The sequence below is a fragment of the Rhinoderma darwinii genome, chromosome 11, assembly GCF_050947455.1.
Source record: "Rhinoderma darwinii isolate aRhiDar2 chromosome 11, aRhiDar2.hap1, whole genome shotgun sequence".
Classification (NCBI taxonomy): Eukaryota; Metazoa; Chordata; class Amphibia; order Anura; family Rhinodermatidae; genus Rhinoderma; species Rhinoderma darwinii.
In genome coordinates, this window is record NC_134697.1 from 17,224,593 (window position 1) to 17,244,153 (window position 19,561).

General features: G+C 42.6%; 1 protein-coding gene across 4 annotated transcripts in view; it reads right to left on the reverse strand.

Moving 5' to 3' along the window:
• The window catches only part of CRTAC1 (cartilage acidic protein 1), a 365,203-nt gene that overhangs the window by 10,780 nt on the left and 334,862 nt on the right, over window positions 1-19,561 (reverse strand). For 2 of the 4 annotated variants that reach the window (XM_075843067.1, XM_075843068.1), the window contains exons 12-14: window positions 12,178-12,323; window positions 8,435-8,477; window positions 6,693-6,836 (exon numbers count right to left, since the gene is read on the reverse strand). In XM_075843067.1, the coding sequence (XP_075699182.1) occupies window positions 6,693-6,836; window positions 8,435-8,477; window positions 12,178-12,323 (333 nt within the window). Of the gene's footprint in view, window positions 1-4,568; window positions 5,329-6,692; window positions 6,837-8,434; window positions 8,478-12,177; window positions 12,324-19,561 lie in introns of those variants that run through there. The other 2 variants (XM_075843069.1, XM_075843070.1) reach the window with 2 other exon arrangements.

Consider the following 19,561-nt stretch of genomic DNA (forward strand, 5'->3'; position numbering starts at 1 on the left):
AATAACGTGATAGTTTGGGTCATTATGGATAAGGCGATACCATTTATGTGTTTTTTCATAATAAAGCATTTTTTGAAGAGGAAAAAGTGGGTTACTTTCAATTTTTCATTACTTTTATTTGTAACTTTGTTAAACTTATTTTTTTACCTTTTTTTCAATCCCACTATAGGACTTACTATGTGATCGTTTGATTGCTTTTATAATACTCTGTAATGTTTCTGTATTGAATACATTATACCTTTCGCAGGGTCTAAAAAGGTATAAAATAATGTCAGACCTTTGTTAGGCCACAGGCTGCCATGGAAATCCTCGACATCCCGTGATCGCATCATAGGGGTGCCAATAGGGTGACAGAGGGAACACCCTCTCTTTGAAACCACTTAGATGCCGAGGTTGCTATTGACCGCGGCATCTAAGGGGCTAAGCGGGCGGGATCGGAGGTAACTTAGACCCTTGTAGTTAGAGCAGTTGCCCAGCTGTCTTTAGACAGCCCGACAATCGCTGAAGCCAGCACGAATACCCATGCCGGGTTTATAAGACAGCGCCGTGAAAAGGTGGCGTTCTGGCATAACTACCCTTAATGATCTCTGTGAAAAGGCTTATGGGCGCCAATTAAGGGGTTAAAACAATATGTTAGTGTTTATGTTTTCAGTAGGATTGTTAATGCACGGAGGTTACGTGAACGAGGCTATTAGACTTTGTTTGATAACCTAGGAGACGTGGCTGGCACAAGGTGATCGCGTGATAATATTCACATGATCGTACATCAGAACTGTCAGGGTCCCTAGATCTTGGTGCAAAGTTGATTGAATAGATAGCAAGATACTGATTTTGCAATTAATTTGGGTTGAAAAATTGAAGAACATTTGAGTTGAAAAATCAGTAAAACTGTACGCCAATCACGTGAATAAACTTAGTACAGAAAACATAATTGTTGTGAGGGAACCAGTAGACTCCGCAGTCCAGCGCGAGTAAGTCAAACTACCGCGCCTGTAGATAGAAATAAAAGAACAATTTTGTTAGTAGTTAGTATAGGTAAGATACCTCAGAGCAACCATATACATTAATTACAAAAAGCAGGCTAAGTCAAAGTCTCCGTTGAGTCTCTAGTGATTGGTGGGTATCCAGTAAGCCTCTCTAATTTTGAACTGCTTAATTCGATCCCCTCCTCTGCGTTGTATTGGAGTTTGCTCCAATATTTGGCACTTGAGTTGGGATACTCTATGGTGTGCCTGATCGAAATGTAGTGGGACTGCTAGGAGAAGGTTTCTACATCGGATGTCAGATTTGTTCTTTGAGATGCGGTCTCTGGGTCGTCTCCCGAACATATACTAGACCGCAAGGGCATGTGATCATGTACACCACACGTATGAGGAATCACACATGAAAAAGCCCTTTGTAGGAAATGTCCCACCCCTTCTTGGATGGAGGACCCTATCTCCCATCATGATATTGGAAAAGTGCGAGCAGTGCAAGCAAGAAAATGTTACATTTTTTATTTCTTTACAAAATTTTTGTAGTGGAAGCTTCACATGGAGCCTTTATCCACTCGGACCAGATTATACTTAAGGTTTTTTTCCTCTCTTAAAACGTTGCAGTGGAGGGTTAGAGAACTCTAGAATCTCTGGATGAGATTTGGAGAGAATATCAAATCTGAGGCAACACACAATGTACAAAGTATTTGTTTTAAACTGAACTTTTGGGTAGAGTTTGCTTTTAATATTGGTTCAGCACTGTATTTAGATTCTTAAAATATCCACCAAACTTAAAGGGGTATTCCTGCTAAGATAAGTGACGACATGTCTCTAGGAAATGCCCTCACTTGCTCATTGTGGGGGTCTGACCGCAGGAACCGCCACCGATCATGAGAATAAGGTGGCTGGGCCTGAGTTGCATTACCTGCACAGGGCCTGGACAGGAATAGTGGTGTGTTTGGAAAAAAAAGAATATCCTGATGTGCTCCATAGAGCGCTGCTGCCCCTTCAATCTAGCTATCAGTGGGGGTCTCAAGAATCAGACCTTCTCGAACAGCAAGTGACAGTGTATCAATCTCAAACACCCCTCTCAGTTTTAACTTATTTAGTGCAGTACATCCATATCTGAGTTCATAACGTAACATTTGTAAAAGTTGCATGCCTTCTAGTTCAATGTAAAATAAATAACTACTAATCATTTAGTCTTCACTTAGTCCTAAAAAGAGATTAATTCAATGTTAAAGCAGCTCTGCCAGGTAGAGAAAGAGATTCTGATCTCGAAAACATATAGTTTTCTATCAATTGTTTCAGTATTTTAACGTAAAAAGCTGTGTAAATGCTGCCAGGACTCATAGAGAAAGCCTGTGAGTCCTGCTTCCTCCACCCACTCATAGAGAAAGCCTGTGAGTCCTGCTTCCTCCACCCACTCATAGAGAAAGCCTGTGAGTCCTGCTTCCTCCACCCACTTATAGAGAAAGCCTGTGAGTCCTGATACCCCCACCCACATACAGTGATTGACAGATCTCCCTCTATAGAAACTCACACAGGAAAAGCTGTCAATCACTGTATGTGGGTGGGAGAAGCAGGACTCACAGGCTTTCTCTATGAGTCCTGGCAGCATTCACACAGCTTTTTACAAGAAAATACTACATTAAATCATAGAAAATGATATATCCCCGAGTTCAGCATTTCCCCCTCTATCCTATGCGCCTTCAGCTAGGTGACCGGACAAAGTTGTTTTAGGAGATAAGTCATTATTAATAGGTTTTAAAAACATTTTCAACAACTCAAAAGCTATGTGAAAAAGATTGAGAACATATATAATGCATATGCATCAGCTAAGAAAGTAATTAGAACCATTGCTGATAAGGAAGTGTAATTTATTAACTGAACATTAGGAAGTTCTTCAAGCCATTGTCTATAAAGTCTTCAGAAGTTCAGATTTCCAGCCGACATTGATCTCACATCAAAGTAGATCATTAAAGGACAGTTGACAAATAAAAAACATTCAGGACTGCAGCGAATGTTTTTGATTATGAGTTTTTTGGTAAATTTAAAGAGGATTTCCATTTGAAATATAAAAATGGCCATATATAGGTAAATCGTATGTTAGCGCCATCAATCATCGACAATCTGGCAGCTTATTCAATCAATAACAATGTGACAAAGTCATACCATCAGTTACTAAGAAGTTGTGGCGGCCAATATGGCTGCACTTCCTGTTGCAACAAACGGCCGCCGGCATATACAGAAGAATTACAATATCTTAGTTACTATATAAAACATAATTACTAAACTTTGGCTACTGTTTTAACTTCTAATTTAGTAATATATGGCCATTTTTGTTTTTTTTTGTGTGAATTTATCTTTAAAGTCCAGACTATATACATATAATTGTTAAAACTATTAATTTTTTAAATATCATGACTTTGATCATTAGAAGACTGAATGAGTATGGCTTTTATGGTGGTCAAGCAAACATTTTTCATTTTCAAAGGATGCCAATATACCCTAGATAATGTTTGCATGGTCACATTACAATGTAGCTGCCAGAACTGTATACCCCTAGCCCCTGGACAGGAAAGCCAAAGTGCAAATTTTGGGGTTTTTTTGCACATAAAAGAAAAAAAAAAGAATATCCAAACAGTGTCAACACACAAACCTTATCTAAATTCTTACTAAGAGGTTAATAGATTTGGTATATATTTCCTCCATAACATTACGGAGGTTATTCACAAATGTAGCACATGCACCATATTTACAGATTCTCTTGCTGCCATTTTTTTCCATGCTTCTCTCATGGCCAACAATTGGCAGATTTGTGTTGGTTGTTGAAAAAGTGGCAAATTTACAAAGCGTGTGAGACATTTTCTGCACCAGATTTCCGTCGGCCAGCCTACTCCAGGGCAAGTCATATGTCGTAGAAGGGTTTTCTAAAAGGCAGGACCAAATGCACAAAAATCTGTGCCCCATTTTTTCCTGGATTTGGCACACATCACATACAAGCATCACATCCTTCGAAACAAAGGGCTCAGGCCTGCTTGGACTTATTCCCTCTGCTATTGAGTGGAGAGAACCTGTGCAGGACTCATCTGTCCAGAGGAAGTGCATTGTTAGCAAACAAGAAGATGGGGAATGGCCCAAGGGTTATGGAAGGGTACGAAGGGGAAACAAACACCAGGACGTATATCCTGGGTGGCAAGACCTGGCACCATAATGTGTGGGCAGTTTAAATTTTGCTATGTGGCTCACTCTTTTCTATATACACCCCTGGGCACCAGCTATGCCTACTATGAAGTTGAATAAGCTATGAATTGGGAAGGGGGATTGGCGTAACCTGTAAATCTTTTTTATGTATACATGGAATGTACAGACTGACATTTAGGCAAATCAATGGAGTAAAGGTCTCGAAGAAACTCTGCTATTGTACAAAGACCCACATTCAACAGTCTTTTAAAACCCCCCCCCAAAAAAAGTGTACGCTGCGGACCCAAAATTTACAATTAGTGGGTTCAATGAGTGCCCTCTACCTTTGCCAATCGATTTCACCTGGCGACAGGTTCAGTATTACGTAATTATTTGACACATTTTGTTATGTTTACTGTACAGTTTATTTCTAATATATTTTTAAGACCAATGACTGGAAGACTGCAAAAAAGTTGAACTCGTAACATTTCTTGCCTTTACAAATTAAAAATAAATCAATAATTACATAAATGAGATAAGGCTTCTTCCTTTACAAGGATTGGGAGAAGGAAAAGCACAGACCAGGTAGGTCAACCCTGCAAAAATGGTGTTATATCAGTTTACAAGGAGCAACTGGGACCAACCATCTCCTGGCCAGGAGGGCCTGCCATGCGCCGCTCTGTTGGCTTCTCTTGCAGCAAAAGAGTTAACCGAAAAAATTTTGGGCAACATATAAAAAATCAGAAGTCAAATATAAAACATGAATTTACACTGAATACTTGAGAGTGTCTTTAGCAAGAGCTTGAATGGGGTTTCTCTTCAGTTTTCTCAGAAAACATGCATGACATATTAACAAACAACTTGATTTTACGAAAATATCACTATTCACTCTAAGCTTCAGACAAAGTTCTTTCCGGCATGTTTGTAGCAGGGTCATCTGGTTCCCAGACCCAGAGCGGAGCAGCTTGGCTGACAGTCCTTTCAAAAATTTTATAAGTTGCAAGAACCAAGCCCAGAAAGCCTTTATGTGGCCTAACCATTCAGAGATAGTATATATGGAAATAATAATATAATCCAAGGCCTAGAAGCGTTGTTGAAGAGTGCAAGAAGTGTGGTTGAAACTTGGAGGCTGAAGAAGGGTAGGATCCAAAGTAAGCCACCTGGGCTGCTTGTATGGCAGAGACATCCCAAAGATAGCCGAAGAAAGAAGAAAGAGGACACAAGGTGGGGGGATTGGGTCGTAGAAAATATGGTGGGTTGTTAGAAGCATGACAAAAGGATGAAAAGAGAGAAAAATAAAGACTTGTTAGTAAGATTGACCTGTACCGATTACCAAAATCATTGTCACGTGACCACATCCTCCAATAGAACTAGAACTGTATTAGTACATTGCCAGATCTATAGGCCACACAAGTGACCTAACAAAGTCGGAAGTCAGATGTACGGAATAATATGTAGTGTTTCATACAATGTATGACCTTGGGATGTACAGGCTGACCAATGCGGGAAGAAAGGCTTGCACGATGGGAGAATGGGTCTGAATTTTTGATAACCCAATATTGTGGCCTTTTTTCTATAAACAGAACATTTCTAGTAAAATAAATATCTTTAATCATACATATGTACTTTCTGTATGAAAGTGATGGCAAATCGCTACGGTAAACAATCACGTCCTGATCGGTCATGATCCAAATGTCGGGACCTCCACTGATCTTAAGAATGAAGGGGCTACTGGGCTCCTTCACAATTATTTCCATACACAGTGACACTCCTGGAAATACGCTGTGCAGGTGACTACAACACAGCCCCAGTCACTTAAATAGAGCCGTGTTACAGTTCCCTGCACAGTGGATGGACGGATGCGCCTCTGTGGCGAAGAAATGCAGAAAGGATCTTGATCTCTTTGTTCTTGGGATCGGCAGTGTTCCCAGATGTCGGACCGAACCACTGATCATAACGTTATGGTATATCTTAACCATATGCTATAACATTATAAGACGGGAATACCGCTTTAAGGCTTTATACATTTGGCTATATTATGACCAAGTTACAAGTTATATGGCAGTTATATTATACAATGTCTCTGTAAATCTACGTGGTGCTGTATATTTGTTGAAGTTTTTTTGTATGCACTCTATGTGCCACCGTACAAATCAAAAATGCCATCCTCCATCAGAACTTTCCCAGCAGAAGCAAATACAGAGTACAGAGCCATGCAAAAAATAATAATAAAAAAAACGAAACATACGGGCACCCATTATCTTCCCTAAATTGTTGTAAAGTACGATAGATTCTGAAGCAGAAAATATATTGGAACTCACAAGCCACCCATACAGTATACTATATGGAACTCATACACAAATACACGGAATATGTAGGATAACTGTACGAAAACCTGTGCTGTATCGTACCAATTTTTCATACAATTATGTGAATAAAGCCTATGGCAAATGTGTTATATGTTCAAATAAGCACGTACTCAGTATTTCAGCCCATATTAAACATATATTAAAGGAAAACAAATATACATACCAACACAAGCTGTGCCATCTTCATTTGGCTCAAAGCCAGGGTTGCATCTCCTGTTGGGGCGACATTTGTAGCCTCCATATGTGTTGATACAAATGGGCTTTTCCCTGGGACAAACAAATGGGAACTGTATGCACTCATCAGTGTCTAAAAATACACAAGAATACATACGTTACCATTGTGCCAGAGCATTTCACCAAGGTATATAGCAACAGGTCTGTCATTTCACAATCATTTATAGCAGTTATGTTACTGCACACCTCAAAAGTTAAGACCTACCCTGACTTTGCCCCTAAAAAGAAGCTGGTCGTGCCTCCAAGTCGAAACCTTGAAAAAACGTTATGAGAGTCCAAGTCCATCTAAGTTAGACAGTTCTATGTGATTTCTGATGGGTCAGTAAGTGATCCCTTTCCCTTGTATGTCAGTTGGATAGTGTCCGGGCCTTGTTGACTTTATGGTACAGAAGTTACTGTAGTTCTTGGCTCTCCATGATCACACATAAGGTAAATGTACATTTCTTGGTGACCCAAAATGATAGCATTTGTTTCATGATTGTATAATGCATATCCCATACCTGGTAGTCTAAAGGGTTGATGTTAAGTCATTGGTGAGTCAAATTTGCCTGAATCTGGTCATGAAGGTTTTTCATGATCTAGTGGTGTAGTACTGGTCAAGAACTGGTCTAGTGGTGTAGTACTGGTCAAGAACTGGTCTAGTGGTGTAGTATTTTCAACCTAGTCATTCTGAGAACCTGAGCCCTGAGTCGCTGACCAGCAAGAACATGGTCAGTTGTGAGGACAATCTTGATGATGACTCATAGGAGGGCCTAACATTGAGCCCATTCAACAGAATAATGGGGCATCCTTGCTTAGTCAATTAGTTGTATGGGATATGAAGTCATTAACCAGAATCTATAACTGTCCAACTGAAACCATAAGGCTAGGCTAGCAATGCCTCAGTGATGTCTCAGGAGCTTCTCAAATAGTGACACAAGCCTCACTGCTGTGGTATTCCACAGTACTATATGAGGTGCAGCATGTCTCCCAAGTGTCCTGAAGTCACACAGACCCACATTTCCAGTATACAACCCTTCTGTCCCAGCACAAGTGATGTTCTCCTATGACGGTTGGCATAAGAATGTAAAGTTTTATGTTGACTTCCTTCTTGGAGCAGAAGAAGCAGGAGCAGGTATGTGTTGTGCTGACTGGGGGTACAATGTCTTTGAATAGGGGCATGGTGTCTGTGACGGATGCCACAGTATCTGTGTGCACTGTGACTGCTACTAGAAACTTTATGCTGGTACTGGGGGCCTGCCACATTGGGTAACCCTACATGACCCTTTATTGACATGGATGTCAACAGCTGGTCAGGCCCAGAAGAAAAAGTTTGAGACCTGTCCGCAACTAAATCCTAGTGAATTCATAAGCTACATGTAGGCTGTACTATCTCCAGAACTCCAAAATATGTATTTGGTTCAATTCATAGAAGTGACTTGTTTTGTAGCAATGTATTTAGAACAAATAAACCCGAAGTCTCACGACCAGGAATGCACCGAACTGATCATTTTATGCAGATTTGTCAGTTATCTCCAAAGAGCAATTCAGTAAAACAGATGGATTATTATGCTTTTTTTTTATCCCAACCATTTGCTTACTGGGCATCCAGGCAGGAAATGTGTGCCCATAATGACATTTCCTTTGATAATCCAGGTGTGTTACTTTCAAGCACATTAAAGCCTCATTTACCTCCGCAATGTCCATTTTCATTCACCGAGAAGCCCTGGCCGCACTGTATGAAAAAGATAAATGAGGTAAAAGCAAATTATAATCATTTTTGTCATATTGAAAAAGATCTAAAGGCAATTTCCTTCCCAATTTTATTTAGTCAAGTGATTAGCTATGAAATAAAGTCATTTGTTTGACCTCTATGTAAAGCGCAAAGACGAAAACCTTCTCCATTCCTCCACATATCTTTCCATTTATTAAAGAAACTCAAACTTCCTTGCCATTAAAAGAACGTATTAGTAATATTCATGTCTAACATAATGTCTACACTAAGCTCCTTATATCCTGTTATTTATGTTATTAGATGATAATAAAGGTGGGACCTCATGACCTTTGGATTTCAGCAAGATATTGGACTTACAGAAAGCGTATTCGAAGTTCCAGGCTGGATGGGATAAAGGGTAGAGAATAGTGGGTGGGGGTGGGTGTAGCTGGTATTATATTCTATTGGGTCACGTAAAAAATGCAACAAGTCCAAAAATTTTACACGGAAACCTGGGATTTTACGAATACGTCATTGGCATGCAATTCAAAGCAAGTCTTTTTTTTTTCTTAGAGCATTCAGTCTATGAGTGCACGGTTTTGTGAAATTCAATAGATTTGGGATCCTTGACATATGATCCTCGACAAACTGACATATGATGTACTGTACGCAAAGCAGCGTCTAACTGGGATCCTCTGAGGGATAGGCCACCGACTCATCTGCAATGAACTTAGTCTACTCACTTCTAATTCAATGAAGATTTATTGTTCACCTGGCTTAACAGAGGTTCATGTAGAGTCGAAACCTTGCCTGTATGTAATGGATGGACAATAAACTTCTGTTGACTTGGAAGCGCTGAGGTTTCCGTTATGATATTGTGTTGTTCTTTGAGTTTTTATAGATTTTTACTTTATCTGGAGAAATGTGGACTAGGTTCTGGTTACTGCATGTCATCCCCCTATCCTTTCCCTATGGGATATAATGGCTCAAATATCATATAAAATGGAACAAGTCACGAAACCATGGCTGCCCAGGAGAAAGTAATATCTTTCAGGTACCATGCTCTAGTTACAGAAAATTTCCCTTACACCATGCAGCAAAGTATAGGCATATGTGTATTTCACATAAGAATATTATCCCTCACAGTAAATAATGGGCCACATTTATGGCGTGCAGCAAATTTGCGCTAAAATTTGTGACATCAAATTTGGATAGTGATGAGAAAAGTAGGTATGATCTCCAAGGAGACGCTGTTTAGGTCAAATTTATTATATAAAATTTGGTTAAAGAAAGCTCTGCCTGTTTGACAGGTCAAGATGTGCCAAATATATTGAGGCATGTGGATTTTAATAAATTTTGTGGAAATTACTCCAACTTCCTCCACCACTTTGAGTGGTGTAAAATACGCCAGTCTTAGTAAGTATGGGCCACTGCCTTCTCCCTTGGAAAACTATCTGTAGTGACCATATTGGGAAGTTATCCACCCATAGCCAAGGTTGAGCCCTAGTTCATGCCTCTACTCTATGAGCTAAATCCAAGGACCAGACCGGTGCAGCTTTCAACAGCAGAGGACTTCAAAGTTGTCCTTCGTAAAAAACAAATGGCATGGTCATCTATATATTTGAGGGTATGTGCACACACACTAATTACGTCCGTAATATACGGACGTATTTCGGCCGCAAGTTCCGGACCGAACTCAGTGCAGGGAGCCGGGCTCCTAGCATCATAGTTATGTACGACGCTAGGAGTCCCTGCCTCGCTGCCGGACAACTGTCCCGTACTGTAATCATGTTTTCAGTACGTGACAGTTGTCCTGCAGCGAGGCAGGGACTCCTAGCATCGTACATAAGTATGATGCTTGGAGCCCGGCTCCCTGCACTGTGTTCGGTCCGGTACTTGCTGCCGAAATACGTCTGTATATTACGGACGTAAATAGTGTGTGTGCACATACCCTCAATGGGTGACACATTACTGTGCCCAGAGGAGTTTCCACCATGCTTTCGTAGACTTAGGGATGGAAAATTGTGCATTAATATATCCCATGCTGAAATTATTATAACCAGGGCTTGATAATAGAAAAGTAAAAATAGGGGGGCCTCTACCATTCAGTTTCTTTTAATTGCTACCGAGATACTCCGAGCAGCAGGATATGAAAGTTTGAAAAGTTTTTACGTGTACTTCCAACAATACCATCGTTTTCAGAGATGATCATGCAACTTTTACACACACGCATACACACACACACATTATAAATATATATATATATATATATATATATATATATGTTACTAAGGGCCCGAGATCTGGTGCCCTGAGTGTTTATGTTTATTGCCATAGAGACATCTCCGGTTCTGGCCATACAGGGCGAGAGATGACAGTTGCAGGCTGTGATTTTTCTTCCTGCTCTCAATTGCAGCTGCTCCTCCCTCCCCCCTCCCTTAGGCTGGGTTCACACACACTATTTACGGACGTAATTCGGGCGTTTTATCCCCGAATTACATCCGAAAATGCGGCTCAAAAGCGTCGGCAAACATCTGCACATTCATTTGAATGGGTCTTACGATGTTCTGTTCCGACGGTCATTTTTTTAACGCGCCGCTGTCAAAAGGTGGCGCGTAAAAAAGACGCCCGCGTCAAAGAAGTGCCTGTCACTTCTTCAGACGTTAATGGAGCCGTTTTACATTGACACCATGGAAAAACAGCTCCAATTACGTCCGTAATGGACGCAGCAAAAGACGCCTGCACATGCCATTACGGCTAAAATTACGGTGCTGTTTTCAGGAGTAATTTCAGCTGTAACGGACGCTGCCGTGTGAACATACCCTAACCCACACTGGAACCAGGAAGTAAAACTTTTCATCTTGCTCCTGACTTCAAACGCTCCTAATATTACACGTAGAATCTACACATACATTTTAATCCTGGTATCATTTAAAAGCGAAGATACAACACTAGCCATTATATTTTAGTCCTGGCAAAGTCATGACGTATTACATACATCCTTGGCAGTGAAAGGGTCAATACATAAATTTTGTTATATATGTATTATCAATAGAAGCACCTTACCACGCCAACTCTAATATTGTATGGCTTATATCAATTATATTTTTATAAAAAATCTTTAGTTGCATCCTGACCATGCTTCAAGAAAAATTAAGAAAAACCCTTTTATCTGGTATAGAAAAGTCGTGAAAGGGCCTAAAAGTTCGGCCATTTTACGATTCCCTCAACACTTTTGTGGAAATGGGGTATGGCTTTGAAAAGGGAACGGGGTCAACAAAGCTTGACAAATTGGCGCTAGAAAACTGACGTAAATTACAGTAAAAATATATGCCAGCTCAAAAAATAATTGATGCACATCTCACCACTCCTCTTCTCTCTCCATGTCCCCTCAGGCTTCCTGAGGGAACCTGAGGGGACACGGAGTGGAGAAGGGGAGTGGTGACGTGAGCAAATTTTTTTATATTTTGTCGCCGATGGGCAAGGGGGAATGGATGGCGCATGGCTGTGGTCAGTGAGCCACAATTGTGGTGCAGAAACCGGCCGAAAAGGCAACACACTTATTAAGAGGTATCCGCCACTTAATAAATGTGTCGCATTTTACTCCAACTTTCTTTCTATTAAAACTGGCCAGTGAAATGCCAGTCTTAATAAATTACCAGCCAATATTTCCTTTCCAAAGCTGCGCCATTATCAGCCCAAAATGGAACAAATACATCACCTCTATAGTCGTTGGTTTAGTAACACTATCTTCGTCAAGAGGATATGCAATTTCCAGAACGGAGTTTATTTCCCCTTCAGCGATGCCTCGGGTAAAGATCTTGCCGTCAGGCCAAGTCACCTCCAAGCTGCTCGCTTCATCCTTGCCTGGAGGAGAAACGCAAATAAAATCAAGATGTATCTGGATGTGAGGGAAGAGCTGATTATCGACGGACAAAATCTCACTCTGAAAGCCTCATAGTTACTGCCTGAAACATTACTGACATTATAAAGACAGGCCGTTCCCGCTTATTAGAAACAGTCATCATATGGGGCTTTTATTTCGGCACTGAATAGAAGAACCTGCGAACAATTATTTTCCAATACATTATAATATTGTGTTATTCTTTCAGTTTTTATGGACTCGCAATGGGAACGTAAATTGAGTTCTTTGGTTTTCCTACAGTTTTATCGCTCTCTTAGTCTCTGTTCCAAGCCAATAAGCAGAAATATGAGAACTTCATATAATTACAATAAAATATTCAATGATACTGGGAAGGCGACGCATACTTTGCTATTCTCTTTATCTTCAGCACATAATAATAGTCATAATGCAAATAAAATAACTACGGGGCTTTTATTCACAGAATGTATATTCATTCCAGGTCAGGGACGTCCGTAAAAATCAACTTCTATAAATATCAGTCTGAAGCCTGGGATTTTACGAATACGTCATTGGCATTAAATTCAAAGCAAGTCTTTCTTTTTTCTTAGAGCATTCAGTCTATGAGTGTACGGTTTTGTGAAATTCAATGGATTTGGAATCCTTGACATATGATCCTCGACAAACTGACATATGATGTACTGTACGCAAAGCAGCGTCTTACCGGGATCCTCTGAGGGATAGGCCACCGACTCATCTGCAATGGACTTAGTCTACTCATAGAGTCCGTATCTTTTTGTTTATCCCACATGCCTATTGCAGAATCCAAATTATAATTGGCTACCTTCATTTTGGGTGCCATATTCCTTGCCCCTGAGCAGCGAGAAGATCCTTTAAGGAGCTCTGTATGCCAACACGACACTTCAAAGTTGTATGTTCACAAGGTAAAGTTATATAACCCACCAATAGAAAGACAATGGGGAAGATTTACTATTACTAAGTTTTAGGCAGCGTAAACTTAAACCAGGCAGTCAGAAAATGCGCCAAATTTATTAATGTGGTGCACGCTATATGATCAATTTGGCGCATCTTTCTAGACATGCTAGATACTTTTCTCTTCTGTATCCCACCTATTAGTTGACTTAGTTTACGCCAGTTTTTAAATGTGTATTTTGGCCCATGGTATCACATTTTAAGCCATGCCCCTTTCCGCTAGACCACGCCCTTTTCAATAGACCACGTCCCTTGTGCAGCGTGACAATGGCATAGGTGGTGTATGACATTTCTTATGAGTGATGCATCATTGCAAGGATATATGTTACACAATGGCAGCTAAAGCAGCTATAATGCGGTCCCTGCAGAGAGTAAACCCAACCCTTATTGGAGACATCATCTTTTCCGCAATGGATGTGAGAGTCTGTATCGCCGTTGCTACATACGCAAACAAAGAAGTTAGGAATTGTCCCCGAAAAGTATCAGATCCTCCTGTTCTGGGTGGGAGAAGGGTGCAGACGGCTTGAACCAGTACAAGAAGAGGGACTACTTTTTTTTTTGCTATGGGTTTCCTCATTTCTATGTACTGTATTACCTTACTTACTATTGATAATCATAAAATACACACACGCACGCACACACGTACAGTGGCCACTCTATTAAAAACGTCTGGTTTTGCCCAGGGACTCTGTGACTATGTTCCCACCTGGCAGCGGCTGCATGCGGACGAAACCACGCTAACTTTTGGTGGCCAATGGCACTTTATGTAGTTGGTAACACTGTGGTATTACCGGCAAAATCATGCGGCTATTTGCCACCGCATGTGGCCATGGTTTCGTTCGTATGCATCCACCGCAACGTGGGTATGTACCCTACAATTGCTGGTGTGAAGGGGTGGTTTGAGTATCTGAAGTTCTGTTCTGTTCACATCTGCGTTGTGACTTCTGTTCATAATAGAAGTCACAGCTCTGTGCCGAATCTGTTCTATAATGGATCCTAATGGCACCCAACGGAACCCATGGACTTATAACGGGGTTTATCAGGGTTACTGCCATAACTGCAGGTGAAACTTCCAACGGCAGTGTAAGCAAATCCTAAGAAAATGCCGATCTCCCGGTATATTCACACACAACAGCGTCTACAGAGGGAGTGGTGCACAAAAAAATTATATAATTAACCTTTTCTACTGTTCATCCGGAGCTTCTTGTTTTATGATAAAAATGCAGAAACGGCAAAATTTGCACACTTAGGGCCAGATCAAGGTTGGTGGAGGTTCCTTGGCAAAAATTTGGTAGAGCCCCCATCCGCTCCAGTAGTAGTGTCATAAAATTTGTACATAACTTACGCTGGAACCCACTGATGTCAACAGTATCTGACTACAATCTAATGTGCATGAGGGCAACCCTAGTGTCTACTGTTGGGGAAGTCAAGGTCCATGTCCTCCTACTTCTCCTGGGAGTGTCTATGTAGGACTAAAGATAACTGGGTTAGTGGTAGCCCATTTGGCTATTATGGGTTCATGGTTGGTCTCATCACTCTTGATGATACATGGTAAGAACCTGTACAGGACTCCCCTCTATAGAGGAACGGCATTATTAGCAAACAATTGGGTGAGAAATTGGCTCAAGGGTCATGGAAAGAGCTTGAAGGGGTAAACAAACACCAGACCCTTATGTCCTCAGTGGAAAAAAAACAACACTATATTGGAGAGCTCAGTTCTATCTTTGTTATAAGGCTTCTCTCTCCTCAAGGTACGTTACTGGTCATTATCCAGACACATCTTGTGTGGGATGAAAAAAATTCCATTGCCACAGTCCACATGAATTTCTGCCGAATGATGATATAAAACAGATCTACCTAGAAAAGGATTTGTTGCTAGATTAAAAACGCTATAGTCCCTTCTAGCTCATGATCCAACTATTCTACATTAATAGAAGGCCCTGGCAAAATATTAAATGACTTCATTCAAAAAACCTGTCTCCTAAAACTAAGCTTGATAGATTTCCCTCACGTTTCAAAGGTGATTATCGTGAATTATTACGGAGCAAAAAGCATTTACCCGACAAAATACATATAATATATTTCTTCTCAGAAAGGAAAGAAATTTAACGAACAGTAAAACTGCATTCGACTTAATTAAGATTGGGGCCATTCATTTTTCTCATTGGGATCAAGTTCTCTGGATAAGATCCTATTTCCTGCCATAAGGTCGGGTGGACTAGATGAGCGCGAAGGTCCTGATATTCTGCACTTTATGAGGTCATTATTACATTATTACCTAAGTGTAAAACAAATGTGAAGGTTTTCCAAAAGAAAATAGTCTTCTGTTTTCACGATTGCAATATGTTCCATTTCCTTCTATAGAAGTTCATTAAAACAGCCATGAGATTACAAAATCACAATGAATTGTGTGGCTCATTCAGCTCCATATGTTGTAGTAAGTTTATGTCAATGTAGAGCTGTCAAAGTTTGTGGGTATGTGGACCCACTAGGCCACACCACCGTAGCGGGGAGGCAGCTGGCCAAACAACAGGGAACCCTAGCAATACAAAGTCCCGCACAAGGGTACATGGATAGTCCAGACAGTGGCCGCAGCTCCGGCACAGATGGAGGTGGGAGCAGCAAGTAACCCCAGACGTGGCAGATGACAGCTGGTGCCGCAGGTTGCGCCAGACGTGGCCAATCACACAGGACGTGGCAGATGGCACAGGACGTGGCGGATGACACAGGACGTGGCAAACAACACCAGGTGCAGTAGACACGACTCCAACTAGTAGGCACATGAACAAGAACACAGCACGAGATACAGGAACAGGTAACAGGGCACGGGTAACAACTGGAACAGGAAACACTAAGGGACCATTGGCAAAACAGACTTGGGATATATCAACAACGCTCAGGCAAGGATCAGAAGGGCTGGGGCCTTCTTATAGTCTATGAAATCATGTGAGTTGATAATGATGATTGTCTTCATGTGCGCGCGCTGGCCCTTTAAGAGCGGGCACGAGCGTGCGCACGCACCCTACGGGACACAGCGGACCGTAGCAGAAGTGGGCATCAGGAGGTGAGTAGACTCGATGGCCCGTGGCCATGGACGCTACAGTATACACCCTCTTACGCCCCCTCTTCTTGGGACCAGAGCGAGAGAGGAACTTCTTAACGAGAGCAGGGGTATCGAGGTTCTCCTCCGGCTCCCAGGACCTCTCCTCAGGACCAAACCCTCTCCAGTCCACCAAATAGAAAGTCCTTCCTCCTACCCTTTTGCAGTCCAGGATCTCCCTCACCTCAAACACATCAGAAGAACCGCTGGGGGCAATTGTGGAACTGGAAGCCTTGCTGTAGCGGTTCAGGACCACTGGTTTCAGGAGGGACACATGAAAGGAGTTGGGGATTCTGAGGGTAGGAGGCAGCCGCAGCTTAGGAGACAGGGTTAATCTGTTGCAGAATCTCAAAAGGACCGAGGAACCTGGGAGCAAACTTGTATGAAGGCACCTTCAAATGAATGTTCCGTGAGGACAGCCAGACTTTGGTACCTGGAAGATACTGAGGCGGCTCTCTTCTCTTTGTATCCGCTTTTCGCTTCATGCGATCGACTGCCAGCAAAATAAAGGAACGGGTCTGTTGCCAGATTTGCAGAAAATCCCCAAATGCAGATTCAGAAGCGGGTACCTGAGAAGAAGTAGACACTGGAAGAGGGACTCTAGGATGTTGACTGTACACAATGTAAAACGGAATGGAAGAGGTGGACACGCGTTTGTGTTTTTGTACGAAATCTCGGCCCATGGAAGAAGCTGTACCCAGTTATCATGCTGCAAGGAGATGAAGTGACGGAGATAATTCTTCATGATCTGGTTGATCCTGACGACTTGCCCATTGGACTGGGGGTGATAGGCTGAGGAAAAGTCACTCACATCCAGGAGTTTACAGAGGGCTCTCCAGAATTTCTAGGTAAACTGAACCCCCCGATCTGACACAATATGAAGGGGCAAGCCATGCAAGCGGAAGATGTGCTGAGTGAAGAGACTCGCCAGTCGGGGAGCAGAAGGTAGGCCGGTCAGCGGGATAAAATGTGCCATCTTCGAGAACCGGTCCACCACCATCCAGACAGTGTTGCATCCTGCTGACGGAGGAAGGTCAGTGACAAAGTCCATCGCAATGTGCTGCCAGGGGACATTGGGTACAGACAGAGGTTGAAGCAGGTCGGCAGGCTTGGAGTGAGTAACCTTGTTAGAAGCACACACCGTGCAAAAAGAGACAAAGTCCACAACATACTTGGGTAGCGTGGGCCACCGGAAGTGACGAGCAATCAGGTCTTGGGTTTTACGTACACCAGGGTGCCCAGCCAGTTTAGAACTGTGACCCCATAGGAGAATTCTTCTCCTGTCTGCCAACCGAAAAAAAGTCCTCCCCAGTGGGATGTCTCTAACCTGCAAAGGATTGGCAGTGACAATGCAGGTCGGGTCTATGATACTTTGAAGGGACTCCACCGTGTCATCCGTCTCAAATGAACTGGACAGGGCATTGGCCCTCACATTTTTGTCAGCGGGACGGTAGTGGAGCACAAATTAGAAACGGGTGAAGAACAGCGACCACCTGGCTTGACGGGGATTTAGACGTTGAGTGGACTGAAGGTAGGTGAGGTTCTTGTGGTCTGTGTAGATCAGGATGGGGTGAGCTATGCCCTCTAGCAGATGTCTCCACTCCTCCAGAGCCAATTTGATGGCCAGTAGCTCCCGATCCCCAATAGAGTGATTGCACTCTGCAGAAGATAAAAGCCTTGAGTAGTAGCCACATACTACTGCCTTTCCTTTGGAGCTCCTCTGGAACAGAAGTGCACCTGCACCAACAGAAGAGGCGTCCACCTCCAAAGAAAACTGCCGAGATACGTCAGGATGATGGAGGATTGAGGCTGAAGTGAAGGCCTTTTTGAGACTAATAAATGCGGACCCTGCCTCTGGAGTCCACACCTTGGCGTTCACACACTTCTTGGTAAGGGTGGAAATGGGAGATGACAGTGATGAGAAGTTTGAGATAAACTGCCGGTAGAAATTGGCGAATCCCAGGAAACGCTGTTTGGACCTCAAGCCTTAAGGACGTGGCCACTCCAAGACAGCTCTCACTTTCTCAGGATCCATCTTGAGACCTTGATCCGAGATGATGTAGCCCATGAAGGGCAGAGAACTCTTCTCAAAGACGCAGTTCTGCAGCTTTGCGTATAAACTATTCTCCCTTAATCGTAGTAGAACTTAACGTACATGCCTCCGATGAGTCGTCGGATCTGGGGAGAATATCAAAATATCATCGAGATAAACTAGAACACAGATATAGGGGAGATCTCGGTAGATATCATTAACTAATTACTGGAAGACCGCGGGAGCGTTACACAGTCCAAATGGCATCACCAGGTATTCATAGTGCCCGTCTCGAGTGTTGAACGCCGTCTTCCATTCGTCCCCTTGATGGATTTGGATCAAATTATAAGCCCCACGCAAGTCTAGTTTAGAAAAATTCTAGCTCCTCGTATACGGTCAAACAGTTATAAGTGCCAATGGGTATTTGTTCTTGATCGTGATCTGGTTGAGACCACGGTAGTCAATGCAGGGTCGAAGGGAGCAGTCATAAGTCCGATGTGGAGGCAGCGTCTCAGCCTCCCTTTTGCTGAAGACATCTGCAAACTGAGCGAAATGGGGGGGCAGTCCCGCCAATGACTGAGGCAGAGGAGGCTGGACAGGAAGTATCTGCAACAGACAACGAGATTCCAGCACGGATACAGGAACAGGTAACAGGGCACGGGTAACAACTGGAACGGGAAACACTAAGGGACCATTTGCAAGAAAGACTTGGGATATACTAACAATGCTCAGGAAAGGATCAGAAGGGCTAGGGCCTTCTTATAGTCCAGGAAATCATGTGAGTTGATGATGATGGTCTTCATGTGCGCATGTTGGCCCTTTAAGAGCGGCATGAGCGTGCGCGCGCACCCTACGGGACACGGCGGACCAGAGCGGAAGTGAGCACTGGCGTCTCCTAGGAAGGAGATGGGGACCAGCACTCACAGATCCATAGCTGCGGGCATGAGGAGGTGAGTAGACCCGGCGGCCCGTAGCCATGGATGCTACAAGAGCTGGATAAGGAGATGATGTTTGCTGTGGAACTAGATACTGTATTGGACTAGATACTGTATTTTCAATAGTACAGATGTAGCAGAGCTAGGTTTGTCATTTGGCACTGTGTTATTAATTATTTTCCA